The 15,315-nt window shown below is 41.7% G+C and overlaps 1 protein-coding gene across 1 annotated transcript in view; it reads right to left on the reverse strand.

Annotated features, from left to right (window-relative positions):
- TNPO3 (transportin 3) overlaps positions 1–5,212 on the reverse strand; it is a 79,247-nt gene extending 74,035 nt beyond the window's left edge. The window contains 1 exon segment of the mRNA XM_055421238.2: positions 4,722–5,212. Coding sequence (XP_055277213.2) covers positions 4,722–4,841 — 120 coding nt within the window. The 5' untranslated portion in view covers positions 4,842–5,212.
- Positions 5,213–15,315: the final 10,103 nt, after the last annotated feature.

Below are 15,315 nucleotides of genomic sequence, written 5' to 3' on the forward strand. Positions count from 1 at the left end.
GACCTGGAAAGCAACCAGATCAGATTGGAGCAGGAAGATACAGGGCTCTCAGGAAAGGTTTTCTTCCAACAAAAATGGAAACAGATTACCAGTGTGAACATACTAAGGATATTTACACCTACTAACAGAGTTTAGGATGGATTACTGTAGATACACAGAAACTAAAGCAAACGTTAAAAAAAAGAAAAAAAATTTTCACCACAGTTGCACAAAAAAGAAATTATCATGGTATATATGTGTCATGATTCACAATGGGTAAATCAAAATTTATGACCAAAAATGTGGTATACCTATGTTAGAGTAATGGAGTATGAAGAAGTGAAAGGAGCCTAAATCCTCATCTTTCATAAGAGAAAATCTATACAAGACTGTTCTTTTTATCCTAAATCTTGTAAAACTATTTCCATTTTATAACTTTTAGAAAGTTTTTGAAGTCTGATTTAAATCTTATTTTAACAATAATAACTCTTATTATTAAGCTAATAGTTAATAACCTTAATTTTTATAAAAATTAAAATTATTTAAGACTTCAAAAAACCAAAAGGTATTGTATCACATTATTTGAGATTCTTGAGTCAGCAAAATAGAAGAATTTCAATAGGTTATGTGATCAGAGCTCAATGTATAAGTGAGTGATTTGGGGGGCTGGTGATTTTTTTAGCAATGACAAGATCCAAGATGTGACTGTGTGACCAGGTAACTGAGAAAAAGAAGTAAGGGAATTAAGAAGCCAATGTGTTAGCTGAATTGTCAATCCAGACGCTGAAGATGACTAAAACTGATGATGTGTGACTGCTATTTTCCAGGTCCACTTTTCCGCTCTTCACTACCATGTTTTCTGCCCCAGTATGCTTGACCTCTATGGAACAGATCAACAGGTTCCTGAGTCCCCTAGTTAAGGGTTGGGTTTGCCCAATGGGGAATCCCAAGAGGAAGTTAGGAGAATAAGGTGTAGATATTTATTACTCCAACTTCCTCCCTGCAAAATCACCTCATGAAGGCTGCTGCTGCTGCTAAGTCACTTCATTCGTGTCTGACTCTGTGTGACCCCATAGATGGCAGCCCACCAGGCTCCCCCGTCCCTGGGATTCTCCAGGCAAGAACACTAGAGTGGGCTGCCATTTCCTCCTCCAATGTGTGAAAGTGAAAAGTGAAAATGAAGTCGCTCAGTCATGTCTGACTCGTAGCGACCCCATGGACTGCAGCCTACCAGGCTCCGCCGTCCGTGGGATTTTCTAGGCAAGAGTACTAGAGTGGCTTGCCATTGCCTTCTCCGACTCATGAAGGCTAGGGCCCTTCAAATGAAAACTACCATTCCTCTCAAGGCAGTCAACTCCATACTCTCTTGAGAGCTCAAGAAGTAACCACTCCCTATCTTATTTCTTATGGCTTAGGGATATTAACATTTTGACTACAGATTTCTACATTATCTTTAATGGCACATTATATCTGCAACTTTATAAATAGTACCTTTATAAAACAAACCCTTTTCAAATTTGCCTATTTCATGTGTCCATCTGTTTCTGTTGGGACCTGACTGACTGTAAACAGTGATGATGATGATGATGATGGTGAAAATGCAGGGCTGTAATAGAGACTCAGTTCAGTCGCTCAGTCATGTCCAACTCTTTGCGACCCCAAGGACTGCAGTACGCCAGGCCTCCCTGTCCATCACCAACTCCCGGAGTCTACCCAAACTCATGTCCATTGAGTCAGTGAGGCCATCTAACCATCTCTTGCCCTGTCGTCTCCTTCTCCTCCCACCCTCAATCTTTCACAACATCAGGGTTTTTTCAAATGAGTCAGCTCTTCGCATCAGGTGGCCAAAAAATATTGGATTTTTAGCTTCAGCATCAGTCCTTCCAGTGAACACTCAGGACTGATCTCCTTTAGAATGGACTGGTTGGATCTCCTGGCAGTCCAAGGGACTCTCAGGAGTCTTCTCCAACACCACAGTTCAAAAGCATCAATTCTTCGGTGCTCAGTTTTCTTTATAGTCCAACTCTCACATCCATACATGACCACGGGAAAAACCATAGCCTTGACTAGACGGCCTTTGTTGGCAAAGTAAGGTCTCTGCTTTTTAATACGCTGTCTAGATTGGTCATAACTTTCCTTTCAAGGAGTAAGCATCTTTTAATTTCTTGGCTGCAGTCACCATCTGCAGTGATTTTTGGAGCCCAAAAAAATAAAGTCTGTCACTGTTTCCCCATCTATTTGCCATGAAGTGATGGGACCAGATGCCATGATCTTAGTTTTCTGAATGCTGACCTAGTGGAAAGTAAATAGCTAATATTTAAGTAGCAACTACTAACATATTTCGAGTTATAGGTTTCAAGAACTTTGTCAAGCTCTTTGCAGGTATTAACTTAAACATTACAAATATTCCGGAGCAGCAAAGATTTTTTTGTCTGATTCATTGCCATATACCAACACCTAGTAGCTGGTACATGGTAAACACTCAAATACTGATTTAAAATACAATAAGCAGATTTGGTAAAGAAGAGCTGGCTTTTGGTGTGGTGAAGGATTTCTCCTATTTTTACTTTGAAAACTTTAAGATCAGGGACATGTGGCTTCCCAGATCACAGTTCGTTCAGTTCAGTCCGACTTTTTGTGACTCCATGAACTGCAGCACGCCAGGCCTCCCTGTCCATCACCAACTCCTGGAGTTTACCCAAACTCATGTCCATTGAGTCGGTGATGCCATCCAACTACCTTATCCTCTGTTGTCCCCTTCTCCTCCTGCTCTCAATCTTTCCCAGCATCAGGGTCTTTTCAAATGAGTCAGCTCTTCGCATCAGGTGGCCAAAGTACTGGAGTTTCAGCTTCAACATCAGTCCTTCCAGTGAACACCCAGGACTGATCTCCTTTAGGATGGACTCGCTGGATCTCCTTGCAGTCCATGGGACTCTCAAGAGTCTTCCCCAACACCACAGTTCAAAAGCATCAATTCTTTGGCACTCAGCTTTCTTTATAGTCCAACTCTCACATCCATACACGACCACTGGAAAAAGTATAGCCTTGACTAGATGGACCTTTGTTGGCAAAATAATGTCTCTATTTTTTAATATGCTGTCTAGTCTGGTCATAACTTTCCTTCCAAGGAGAAAGCGTCTTTTAACTTCATGGCTACAATTACCATCTGCAGTGATTTTGGAGCCCAAAAAAATAAAGTCAGCCACTGTTTCCCCATCTATTTGCCATGAAGTGATGGGACCGGATGCCACGATCTTAGTTTTCTGAATGTTGATCTTTAGGCCAACTTTTTCACTCTCCTCTTTCACTTTCAAGAGGCTCTTTAGTTCTTCTTCACTTTCCGCCATAAGGGTGGTGTCATCTGCATATCTGAGGTTATTGATATTTCCCAGATCACAAAAACTAACTAGACACTAAGACCCCTGGTGGCTTCTTCAGTGGTAAAGAATCTGCCTGCCAATACAGCTGAAACAGGCCCAATCCCTGAGTCTGGAAGATCCTCTGGAGAAGAAACTAGAAACTCACTCCAGTATTCTTCATGCCTGGGAAATCCCATGGACAGAGGAGCCTGGCAAGCTACAGTCCTTGAGGTTGCAAGAGTCAGATTCAACTTAGCAACTAAACAACAACAACTAAGACCATATAAGAAGGATTTTCTTATGTAGCCTACAGTGAGTCTTATTCATTTCTCTTCTCATGTGGTCCTCCAGGACTTGAGTTTCCGCTTTTTTTTTAAGTGTAATATTCAAAGTCAAGGTAGCAAATTTTTAAATATTTATTATGCACTTACAGCCAAGGAGCCCTCAAAAGGGTAGAGCATCTTTAAGTACTAGTTTTGAGTTTTAAAGAAGAAATGGGAAGGGAGGGGGCAAATTTAAAAATATGCCTAGGCGTATGGAATGCAAAAATAAGAAAGGTAAAGTCAACAAATCACCAAGTATACATATCACAAAGAATTAAAGCAAAGCAAGGGTAAGTGGAAAAATTAGGGGGGGAAGCATAATGCACGTGATTCAAATGCGCAAAATACAATGTATATAATAGGCTGCAATAAATTAATCCCCTCGTTGGATGCTGACACAATTATCTGTAATAATCAAGGCAGCTTTGATATCTATACCTTATAAAGAAGGCAAAACTCAGAAAAAAGATAAGGTTAGAGAACTGCAAAGATTTTCTGAAACCAGAACTGATTTTTTTTATGTTGCACTCCAAAACACAAGAAAAACTCACGTGGATAAGGATCGAGAAACCTGAGAAGCTACGAGAATACAATACTCAAACTACAGTGAAAAGCAGCAAAGAACAGTTAAGATGTAAGCTACGAGTGGAAAGGAATTATCGGACGTAACACCTAGACATCGAAGAGAGACAGATAAAGTATCTTTAGAAGATGTATAAAGACCGGGATTGGATTTGGTTGAAGAAAGACAAAACGGAAAAGCAAGGCCTAAGAAGCAAGTAGCAGCAAATGTAAAACTTAAGAGGAACAGATCGAAGCCACAAGCCAAGTATAGGACTTACAGATCACATTCTACGGGGAGGGGAAAGGGCCACTTCGCGACCGACCAGTGCAACTAGTTTCCGAAAAGCGGCGGCGATGTAGGTTCGCAGCCCCACCCCGCGGGAGCAGCTCCTCCCCAAGGAAGAACTCACGAGGCTAACCGCTGGACTCCAGCTCGAACCTAGGTCCTATCCCGCCCTTGCCCCGCGGCGCAGAACGGCCTCTCCCGGCCCCTCACCGAACGCTGCAGCTCCCCAAGCCAAAACGAAGCGCGCTCCTTTCCGCTGGGATCTGGGTCGTGGTACAGCGCCTGCACTGCCTGGTACACGAGCTGCAGTGTCGGCTTTGCTCCTTCCATGGTGGTAGCGGTGGTGGCGGCAGCGACGGCTCTGGCTCTTCTCCCGAGGCTCCTCCGGTTGCTCCGCCCTCGCGCTTCCTCACTGTGTCGGCCACTGCCGCTCCCTGACTGGCGCCATCTCCTCTTTGGCCGTTACCAGGGCAGATGGGTTCCTCGTGGAAGTTACCCCCCTCGGAAACACAGGTTAGATCATATTCAAGTTCCTAGTCGTTTTTCCGATCTTCCCACAAGACTCCACACTTCTGAATCCAGACGCCGGTGCTAGCTTCCTGACCTGCTGACTTACCCTCCGAAGGCTGTCCGGGCAAGACAGAGACCACGAAGCGTACCTCAACAGCTTTACCCGGACCGGAAGCGGCAGCACCAAAACCTTTGGCACACTTCCGTCTGGTGCGTTGTAAACGGCCTCCGTGCCGGCACGCCTCCTCTTTTCTCCCCGCCCCCTCCCGGAAGTGACCCTACAGGGACAGAAGCCGGTAAGAAGTGGATGTCTACATTTCTTGCTTGGGACTGGAGCTCTGCGATCCTCGTGGCGCGCACACCTGTGCAGCTTTCCGCTCCTTGGCAATGGATCCGAAGTCTTTCTTCCCCCTTCCTACTTCTTCAGCCCTTCCCAGAGAATCCTTTAGGACCCCCGTGGTCAAGTCGCGTCAGTTCAACTGTGGCCTGACAATGACTGTACTGGAAAAGCCAAAGATGACTTAAGGCAGAATTTGTATGCTGACTCTAATGGAGGAGACAGACGTACAATCAAATAACTAGTGTACAAACCTGGGAAATGTGCCATGTTGCAAAAAATAGAAAATGCCTAGAACCCTCTTTTCACGAAATTCTTACACCCAAAAGGGTGTAATTCTATTGCTCAGGACACTGACTCCAGAGTATTTGCACAAACACACTGAATTGTGTTTTTGTGTATGCCTTTCATTCTGAATCAAACATCAATTCTACAACAATTCTCAATACACAAAAGAATATAGAAATCTCGGAATCCGAACTAGGGAGAAAATTTCCAAACATTACTATGTCTCTTGCAATAATAAATAACTGCTACCACTTGATAAATGCTTACGATGTGTGAAGCAATGTAGTTAGTTACAAGGTCTTATTTAATCCTTTTAACAGTTAATAGAAACTAAATCCCCATTTTAAAGAAGAAGAACTAGGTTATGTAATCTGCCCAAGGTTACAAATTTCTTGAATTAAGATCAGGATTCGATCCAAATCAATTTGGCTCCAGAGCCTGTTAAAAAATACCATCTCTAACATCCTGTGTACTAGTTTGTTTCTGAATTGTTATTGTCAAGGGATTATAACTACCAAGGTTGCAATGAAAATAGGTTCTGTATGCTATATAATTTCTGACAAAAGGAAAGAAACTTGATATTTTGATTACCTAATTCATATATTCATTAAAAATTTAGTAAGACCATCTTGGTCTCTGCCCTCATGGAATTTATAGTCTAAATGCAAAGAAATACAAGTTACTCATTACAGTTTAAAATGTATATTAATATCCACAAGTAAAAGAATGATGTTGGACCTACCCTGCACCATATTTTTAAAAAAATAAAAACTAAATGTAAGAGCTAAAATTATGAAACTGTTAGAAGAAAACAGGAGTATGTCTTCACGAACTTGGATTAGACAGTGGTTTATTAGATATGGCACCAAAAGTCCAATTAACAAAAGGAAGAATAGATAAACTGGACTTCATCAAAACTAAAATTTTTTGTGTCTCAAAGAACAATATTAAAAGAGTAAAATGACAACCCATAAAATGAGAGAAAATACTTGCAAATCAAATATCTGATAAGGGATTCATTGTTGTTCAGTCCCTAAGTCGTGTCCAGTTCTTTCTGATCCAGTGGGCTACAGCATGCCTGGCTTTCCTATCCTTCACTACCTCTGGGAGTTTGCTCAAACTCATGTCCATTGAATCGGTGATGTCATACAACCATCTCATCCTCTGTCACCCCATTCTCCTCTTGCCCTCAATCTTTCCCAGCATCACGGTCTTTTCCAATGAGTTGGTTGTTTGCATCAGGTGGCCAAAGTATTGAAGCTTCAGCTTCAGCATCAGTCCTTCCAATGAATATTCACGACTGATTTCCTTTAGAATTAACCAGTTTGAGCTCCTTGCTGTCCAAGGGATGCTCAAGAGTCTTCTCTGGCATCACAGTTCAAAGGCATCAATTCTTTGGTGCTCAGCCTTCTTTATGGTCCAACTCTCACATCCATACTTGACCACTGGAAAAACCATACCTTTGACTAGGACTTTTGTCCTATCTCTGCTTCTTAGTATGCTGTCTAGGTTTGTCATAGCTTTCCTTCCAAAGAGAAAGCATCTTTTCATTTCATGGCTGCAGTCACAATCTGGAGTGATTTTGCCCAAGAAAATAAAATCTGCCACTGTTTCCACTTTTACCCCATCAATTTGCATGAAATAATGGGACTGGATGCCATGATCCTAGTTTTTTGAATGTTGAGTTTTAAATCAGCTTTTTCAGTCTCTTATTTTCACCCTCATCAAGGGGCTTTTCAGTTCCTCTTCACTTTCTACCATTAGAGTAGTATCATCTGCATACCTGAGATTGTTGATATTTCTGCTAGCAATCTTGATTCCAGCTTGTGATTCATCCAGGGTGGCAATTCACATGATACACTCTGCATAGATGTTAAATCAGCAGGGTGACAAAATACAGCCTTGACCTATTCCTTTCCCAATTTTGAACCAGTCTGTTGTTCCATGTCTGGTTCTGTTACTTCTTGTCCTGAATACAGGTTTCTCAGGAGGCAGGTAACTTGGTCTGGTATTCCCATTTCCTTAAGAATTTTCCATAATTTGTTGTGGTCCACAGAGTCAAATTCCTTAACACAGTCAATGAAGCAGAAATAGATATTTTTCTGAAATTCTCTTGCTTTTTCTTTGATCCAGTGAATGTTGGCATTTTGATTTCTGGTTCCTCTCAGTTCAGTTCAGTTGCTCAGTTGTGTCTGACTCTTTGCAACCCCATGGACTGCAGCATTCCAGGCCTCCCTGTCCTTCACCAACTCCCAGAGCCTACACAAACTCATGTCCATCGCGTCAGTGATGCCATCCAACCATCTCATCCTCTGTCGTCCCCTTCTCCTCCTGCCCTCCATCTTTCCCAGCATCAGGGTCTTTTCAATTGAGTCAGTTCTTTGCATCACGTAGCCAAAGTATTGGAGTTTCAGCTTCAGCATCAGTGCTTCCAATGAATACTCAGGACTGATTTCCTTTAGGATGAACTGGTTGGATCTCCTGGCAGTCCAAGGGACTCTCAAGAGTTTTCTCCAACACCACAATTTAAAAGCATCAATTCTTCAGCACTCAGTTTTCTTTGTGGTCCAACTCTCGCATCCATACATGACTACTGGAAATAAAATAGCTTTGATTATATGGACCTTTAATGGTAAAGTAACATCTCTGCTTTTTAATATGCTGATTAGGTTTGTCATAGCTTTTTTTCCAAGGAGCAAGAGTCTTTTAATTTCATGGCTGCAGTTACCATCTGCAGTGATTTTGGAGCCCAAGAAAATAGTCTCTCACCACTTTCCATTGTTTCCCCATGTATTTGCCGTGAAGTAATGGGACCAGATGTAACGATCTTAGTTTTTTGAATGTTGAGTTTTAAGCCAGAAGAAAACGGGTATGTCTTCATGACCTTTGATTAAACAATGGTTTCTTGGATATGGCACCAAAGCACAGTTAACAAAAGGAAAAATAGATAAATTGGACTTCATCAAATCTAAAAACTTGTGTCTCAAAGAACACTATTAAGAGGGTGAAATAATCACCTGCAAAATGAGAGAAAATACTCCACTCCGTCTTTTCACTTTCATCAAGAGGCTCTTTAGTTTCTCTTCGCTTTCTGCCATAAGGGTGGTGTCATCTGCATATCTGAGGTTATTGATATTTCTCCAGGCAGTCTTGCTTCCAGCATGTGCTTCATTCAATCCAGCATTTCACATATTGTACTCTGCCTATAAGTTTAATAAGCAGGGTGACAATATACAGCTTGATGTACTCCTTTCTCAATTTGGAACCACTCCATTGTTCCATGTCCGATTCTAACTGTTGCCTTTTGACCTGCATACAGATTTCTCAGGAGGCAGGTAAGGTGGTCAGGAATACAGTTGAAGGCTTTAGTGTAGTCAATGAAGCTGAAATAGATGTTTTTCTAAAACTCTCTTGCTTTTCCAGTGATCCAACGGATGCTGGCAATTTGATCTCTGGGTCCTCTGCCTTCTCCAAAACCAGCCTGAACATCTGGAAGTTCATGGTTCACGTATTACTGAAGCCTGGCTTGAAGAATTTTGAGCATTACTTTACTAGCGTGTGCTGCTGCTACTGCTAAGTCACTTCAGTCGTGTCCGACTCTGTGTGACCCCATAGACGGAAGCCCACCAGGCTCTCCCGACCCTGGGATTCTCCAGGCAAGAACACTGGAGTCGGTTGCCATTTCCTTCTCCACTAGCGTGTGAGATGAGTGCAATTGTGCAGCAGTTTGAACATTCTTTGGCATTGCTCTTCTTTGGGATTGGAATAAAACTGAACTTTTCCAGTCCTGTGGCCACTGCTGAGTTTTCCAAATTTGCTGGCATACTGAGTGCAGCACTTTACCAGCATCATCCTATAGAATAAAGTAATTCAACTGGAATCCCATCACCTCCACTAGCTTTGTTTGTAGTGATACTTCTTTTTTTATAATATTTTATTTTTAAAATTTTAATTGGAGGCTAATTACTTTACAGTATTGTATTGGTTTTCCCATACATTGACATGAATCCACCCGGGTGTACATGTGTTCCCCATCTTGAACCCCACTCCCTGTAGTGATGCTTCTTAAGGCCCACTTGACTTCACACTCCAGGATGTCTGGCACTAGGTGAGTGATCACACCATTGTGGTTATCTGGGTCATTAAGATCTTTTTTGTATACCTCTTCTGTGTATTATTGCCACTTCTTAATATCTTCTGCATCTGTTAGGTCCATACCATTTCTGTCCTTTATTGTGTAAATAAATAAATAAATAAAGATATTATTTATCTTTGTGTGAAATGTCCCCTCGGTATCTCTAATTTTCTTGAAAAGATCTCTAGTCTTTCCTATTCTATTGTTTTCCTCTATTTCTTTGCATTGATCACTGAGGAAGGCTTTCTTATCTCTCCTCGCTATTCTTTGGAACTCTGCATTCAGATGGGTATATCTTTCCTTTTCTCCCTTGCCTTTCACTTCTCTTCTTTTCTCAGCTATTTGTAAGGCCTCTCAGGCAAACATTTTGCCTTTTTACATTTCTTATTCTTGGGGATGGTTTTGGTCACTGCCTGCTGTACAGTGTTATGAACCTCTGTTCATAGTTCTTCAGGCACTCTATTAGATCTAATCCCTTGAATCTGTTTGTCACTTCCACTGTATAATGGTAAGGGATTTGATTTAGGTCATACCTGAATGAACTAGTGGTTTTCCCTACTTCAATTTAAGTCTGAATTTTGCAATAAGGAGTTTACGATCTGAGCCACAGTCAGCTCCTGGTCTTGTTTTTGCTGACTATATAGAGTTTCTCCATCTTTGGCTGCAAAGAATATAATCAATCTGATTTCGGTGTTCACCATCTGGTGATGTCCATGTGTAGAGTCTTCTCTTGTGTTGTTGGAAGAGGGTGTTTGCTATGACCAGTGCATTCTCTTGACAAAACTCTGTTAGCCTTTGCCCTGCTTCATTTTGTACTCCAGAGCCAAATTTCCTGTTACTCCAGGTATCCCTTGACTTCCTACTTTTGCATTCCAGTCCCCTGTGATGGAAAGGACATCTTTTTTTGGTGTTAGTTATAGAAGATCTTGTAGGTCTTCATAGAACCATTCACCTTCTTTGGTATTAGTGGTTGGGGCAGAAACTTGGATTTCTGTGATAATGAATGGTTTGCCTTGGTAATGAACAGAGATCATTCTGTCATTTCTGAGATTGCACCCAAGTACTTCATTTCAGACTCTTTTGTTGACTCTGAGGGCTACTCCATTTCTTCTAAGGGATTCTTGCCCACAGTAGTAGATAATTATATCTAAATTATATCTGAATTATATAAATATATCTGAATTATATAAATATATCTAAATTATATTTGCTCATTCCAGTCCATTTTAGTTCACTGATTCCTAAAATGTCGATGATGTTCACTCTTGCCATCTTCTGTTTGACCATTTCCAATTTACCTTGATTCATGGGCCTAACATTCCATTTCCTATGCAATATTGTTCTTTACACCATCAGACTTTACTTCCATCACCAGTCACATCCACAACTGGGCATTGTTTCTGCTTTGCCTTAGCCTCTTCATTCTTTCTGGAGAGATTTCTCCACTCTTCTCCAGTAGCATATTGGGCACCTACTGACCTGGGGAGTTCATATTTCAGTATCCTATCTTTTTGCCTTTTCATACTGTTCATGGGGTTCTCAAGGCAAGAATACTGAAGTGGTTTGCCATTCCCTTCTCCCGTGCACCACGTTTTGTCAGAACTGTCCACCATGACCAGTCTGTCTTGGGTGGCCCTACTTGGCATGGCTCATAGTTTCACTGAGTTAGACAAGGCTGTGATCCAAGTAATAAGTTTGGTTAGTTTTCTGTAATTTCTGCCCTGTGATTGATAAGGATAAGAGCCTTGTGGAAGATTCCTGATGGGTGGGACTGGCTCTGAGGGAATCTGGGTCTTACTCTGATGGGTGGGGCCTGATCAGTAAATCTTTAATCCAATTTTCTGTTGATGGGTGGGGCTGTGTTCCCTCTCTGTAGCTTGGCTTAAGGCCAAACTATGGTGAGGTAATGCTGAACTCCTTATAAAACAGGGAGGTCAAAGGCTAACAGTTTTGCCAAAAGAATGCACTGGTCATAGCAAACACCCTCTTCCAACCACACAAGAGAAGACTCTACACATGGACATCACCAGATAGTCAATACCGAAATCAGATTGATTATATTCTTTGCAGCCAAAGATGGAGAAGCACTATACAGTCAGCAAAAACAAGACCGGGAGCTGACTGTGGCTCAGATCATGAACTCCTTATTGCCAAATTCAGACTTAAATTGAAGAAAGTAGGGAAAACCACTAGACTATCAAGGATGACCTAAATCAAAATCCTTTACCATTATACAGTGGAAGTGACAAATAGATTCAAGGGATTAGATCTGATAGAGTGCCTGAAGAACTATGAACAGAGGTTCATGACATTGTACAGGAGGAAGGGATCAAGACCATCCCAAGAAAAAGAAATACAAAAAGGGAAAATGGTTTTCTGAGGAGGCCTTATGAATAGCTGAGAAAAGAGACGTGAAAGGCAAGGGAGAAAAGGAAAGATATACCCATCTGAATACAGAGTTCCAAAGAATAGCGAGGAGAGATAAGAAAGCCTTCCTCAGTGATCAATGCAAAGAAATAGAGGAAAACAATAGAATACGAAAAACTAGAGATCTATTCAAGAAAATTAGAGATACCAAGGGGACATTTCACGCAAAGATGGACACAATAAAGGACAGAAATGGTATGGACCTAACAGATGCAGAAGATATTGAGAAGTGGTAGTAATACACAGAAGAGGTATACAAAAAAGATCTTAATGACCCAGATAACCACAATGGTGTGATCACTCACCTAGAGCCAGACATCCTGGAATGTGAAGTCAAGTGGGCATTAAGAAACATCACTACAAACAAAGCTAGTGGAGGTGATGGGATTCCAGTTGAATTATTTCATTCTAAAAGATGATGCTGGTAAAGTGCTGCACTCAATATGCCAGCAGATTTGGAAAACTCAGCAATGGCCACAGGACTGGAAAAGTTCAGTTTTATTCCAATCCCAAAGAAGAGCAATGCCAAAGAATGTTCACACTGCCGCACAATTGCACTCATCTCACACCCTAGCAAAGTAATGCTCAATATTCTCCAAGCCAGGCTTCAACAGTATGTGAACTGTGAACTTCCAGATGCTCAAGCTGGATTTAGAAAAGCAGAGGACCCAGAGATGAAATTGTCAACATCCTTTGGATCATAGAAAAAGCAAGAGAATTAAGAAAAACATCTATTTCTGCCTTATTGATTACATTAAAGCATTTGACTGTGTAGATCACAGCAAACTGTGGAAAGTTTTTAAAGAGATGGGAATACCAGACCACCTTACCCGCTTCCTGAGAAATCTGTATGCAGGTCAAGAAGCAACAGTCCAAGAACTGGACATGGGACAACAGACTGGTTACAAATTGGGAAAGGAGTACATCAAGGTTGTATATTGTATATTGTCACCCTGCTTATTTAACTTTGCAGCAGCAGCAGAGTACATCATGCAGAATGCCGGGCTTGATGAAGCACAAGCTGGAATCAAGATTGCCTGGAGAAATATCAATAACCTCAGATACACAGATGATACCACCCTTATGGCAGAAAGTGAAGAAGAACTAAAGAGCCTCTTGATGAAAGTGAAAGAGGAGAGTGGAAAAGCTCACATAAGACTCAACATTCAGAAAACTAAGATCATGGCATCTAGTCCCATCACTTCATGGCAAATCGATGGGGAAACAAAGAAAACAGTGAGAAACTTTTTTTTTTTTTTGGCTCTGTAATCACTGCAGATGGTGACTGCAGCCTTGAAATTAAAAGACAATTGCTTCTTGGAAGAAAAGCTATGACAAACATAGACAGCATGTTAAAAAGCAGAGACATTACTTTGCCAACAAAGGTCTGTCTAGTCAAAGTTATGGTTTTTCCAGTAGTCATGTATGGACGTGAGAGTTGGACTATAAAGAAAACTGAGCGCTGAAAAATGATGCTTTTGAACTGTGGTATTGGAGAAGACTCTTGAGAGTCCCTTGGACTGCAAGGAGATCCAACCAGTCCATCCTAAAGGAAATCAATCCTGAATATTCATTGGAAGGACTAATGCTGAAGCTGAAACTCCAATACTTTGGCCACCTGATGCGAAGAACTGACTCATTGGAAAAGACCCTGATGCTGGGAAAGATTGAGGGCAGGAGGAGAAGGGGACGACAGAGGATGAGATGGTTGGATGGCATCACCGACTCTATGGATATGAGTTTGATTAAGCTCTGGAAGTTGGTGATGGACAGGGAGGCCTGGCGTGCTGCAGTCCATGGGGTTGCAAAGAGTTGGACACGACTGAGTCACTGAACTGAGAGTCTGTTTCCCTAGTCCTGTTCTGTAATCAAATCCCACTGGACTTCAAGGTCCAAGTCCCTGGGGGTTCTCATTCCCTTTGCCGGATCCCCAGGTTGGGAAATCTATTGTGTGCCCTAAATCTTTTGCACAGTACTAGAACTTCTTTGGTATAATTGTTCTCCAGTTTGTGGGTTGTCTGCTCAATAGCTCTATAGTGGGGCTCCCACACTGCACCTCCCAGATCTGCTGTACCCAGAGCCCCTGTTCCCGCGGCAGGCCACTGCTGACCCGAGCCTTCTCAGGAGACACTCAAACACTCAAAGGCAGGTCTGGCTCAGTCTTTTGTGGGGTCCCTGGGTCCTGGTGCACACAAGGTTTTGTTTTGTCCTGGTTCCTCGGCCTTTTCTAAATCCAGCTTGTATATCTGGAAGTTCTCAGTTCTTATACTGTTGAAGCTTAGCTTGAAGGATTTTTAGCATAATCTTGTTAGCATGTGAAATGAGTTCAGTTGTACAGTAGTTTGAACATTCTTGTCATTGTCTTTCTTTGGGATTGGAATAAAACTGACCTTTTCCAGTCCTGTGGCCCTTGCTCAATTTTCCATATTTGCTAGCATATTGAGTGCAGCAATTTCACAGCATCATCTTTTAGAATGAAATAGTTCAACTGGAATCCCATCACCTCCACTAGCTTTGTTTGTAGTGATGTTTCTTAAGGCCCACTTGACTTCCCACTCCAGGATGTCTGGCTCTAGGTGATTGACCACACCACCGTCGTTATCCAGGTTATTAAGACCTTTTTTGTATAATTCTTCTGTGTATTCTTGCCACCTCTTCTTAACTTCTTCTGACAAAACATGGCCCACTAGAGAATGGAATAGCAAACCATTTCAGTATTCTTGCCTCGAGATCCCCACAAACAGTATGAAAAGGCAAAAAGTTATGACACTGGAAGATGAGCACCCCCAGGTCAATAGGTGTCCAAAATGCTACTGGGGAAGAGAAGAGAAATAACTCCAGAAATAATGAAGAAGCTGGGCCAGAGTGGACACAATGCTCAGTTGTCGATGTGTCTGGTGGTGAAAGTAAAGTTCGATGCTGTAAAGAACAATATTGCACAGTAAATGGAATGTTAGGTCCATGAATCAAGGTAAATTGGATGTGGTGAAGCAGGAGATGACAAGATTGCATATCAACATCTTAGGAATCAGAGAACTAAAATGGATGGTAATGAGTAAATTTAGTTCAGATGGCCATTATATCTACTATTTTGGGCAAGAATCCCT

This window comes from Moschus berezovskii, chromosome 3 (assembly GCF_049115385.1).
Source record: "Moschus berezovskii isolate FMDL1 chromosome 3, NW_MosBer_1.0, whole genome shotgun sequence".
Taxonomy (NCBI): Eukaryota; Metazoa; Chordata; class Mammalia; order Artiodactyla; family Moschidae; genus Moschus; species Moschus berezovskii.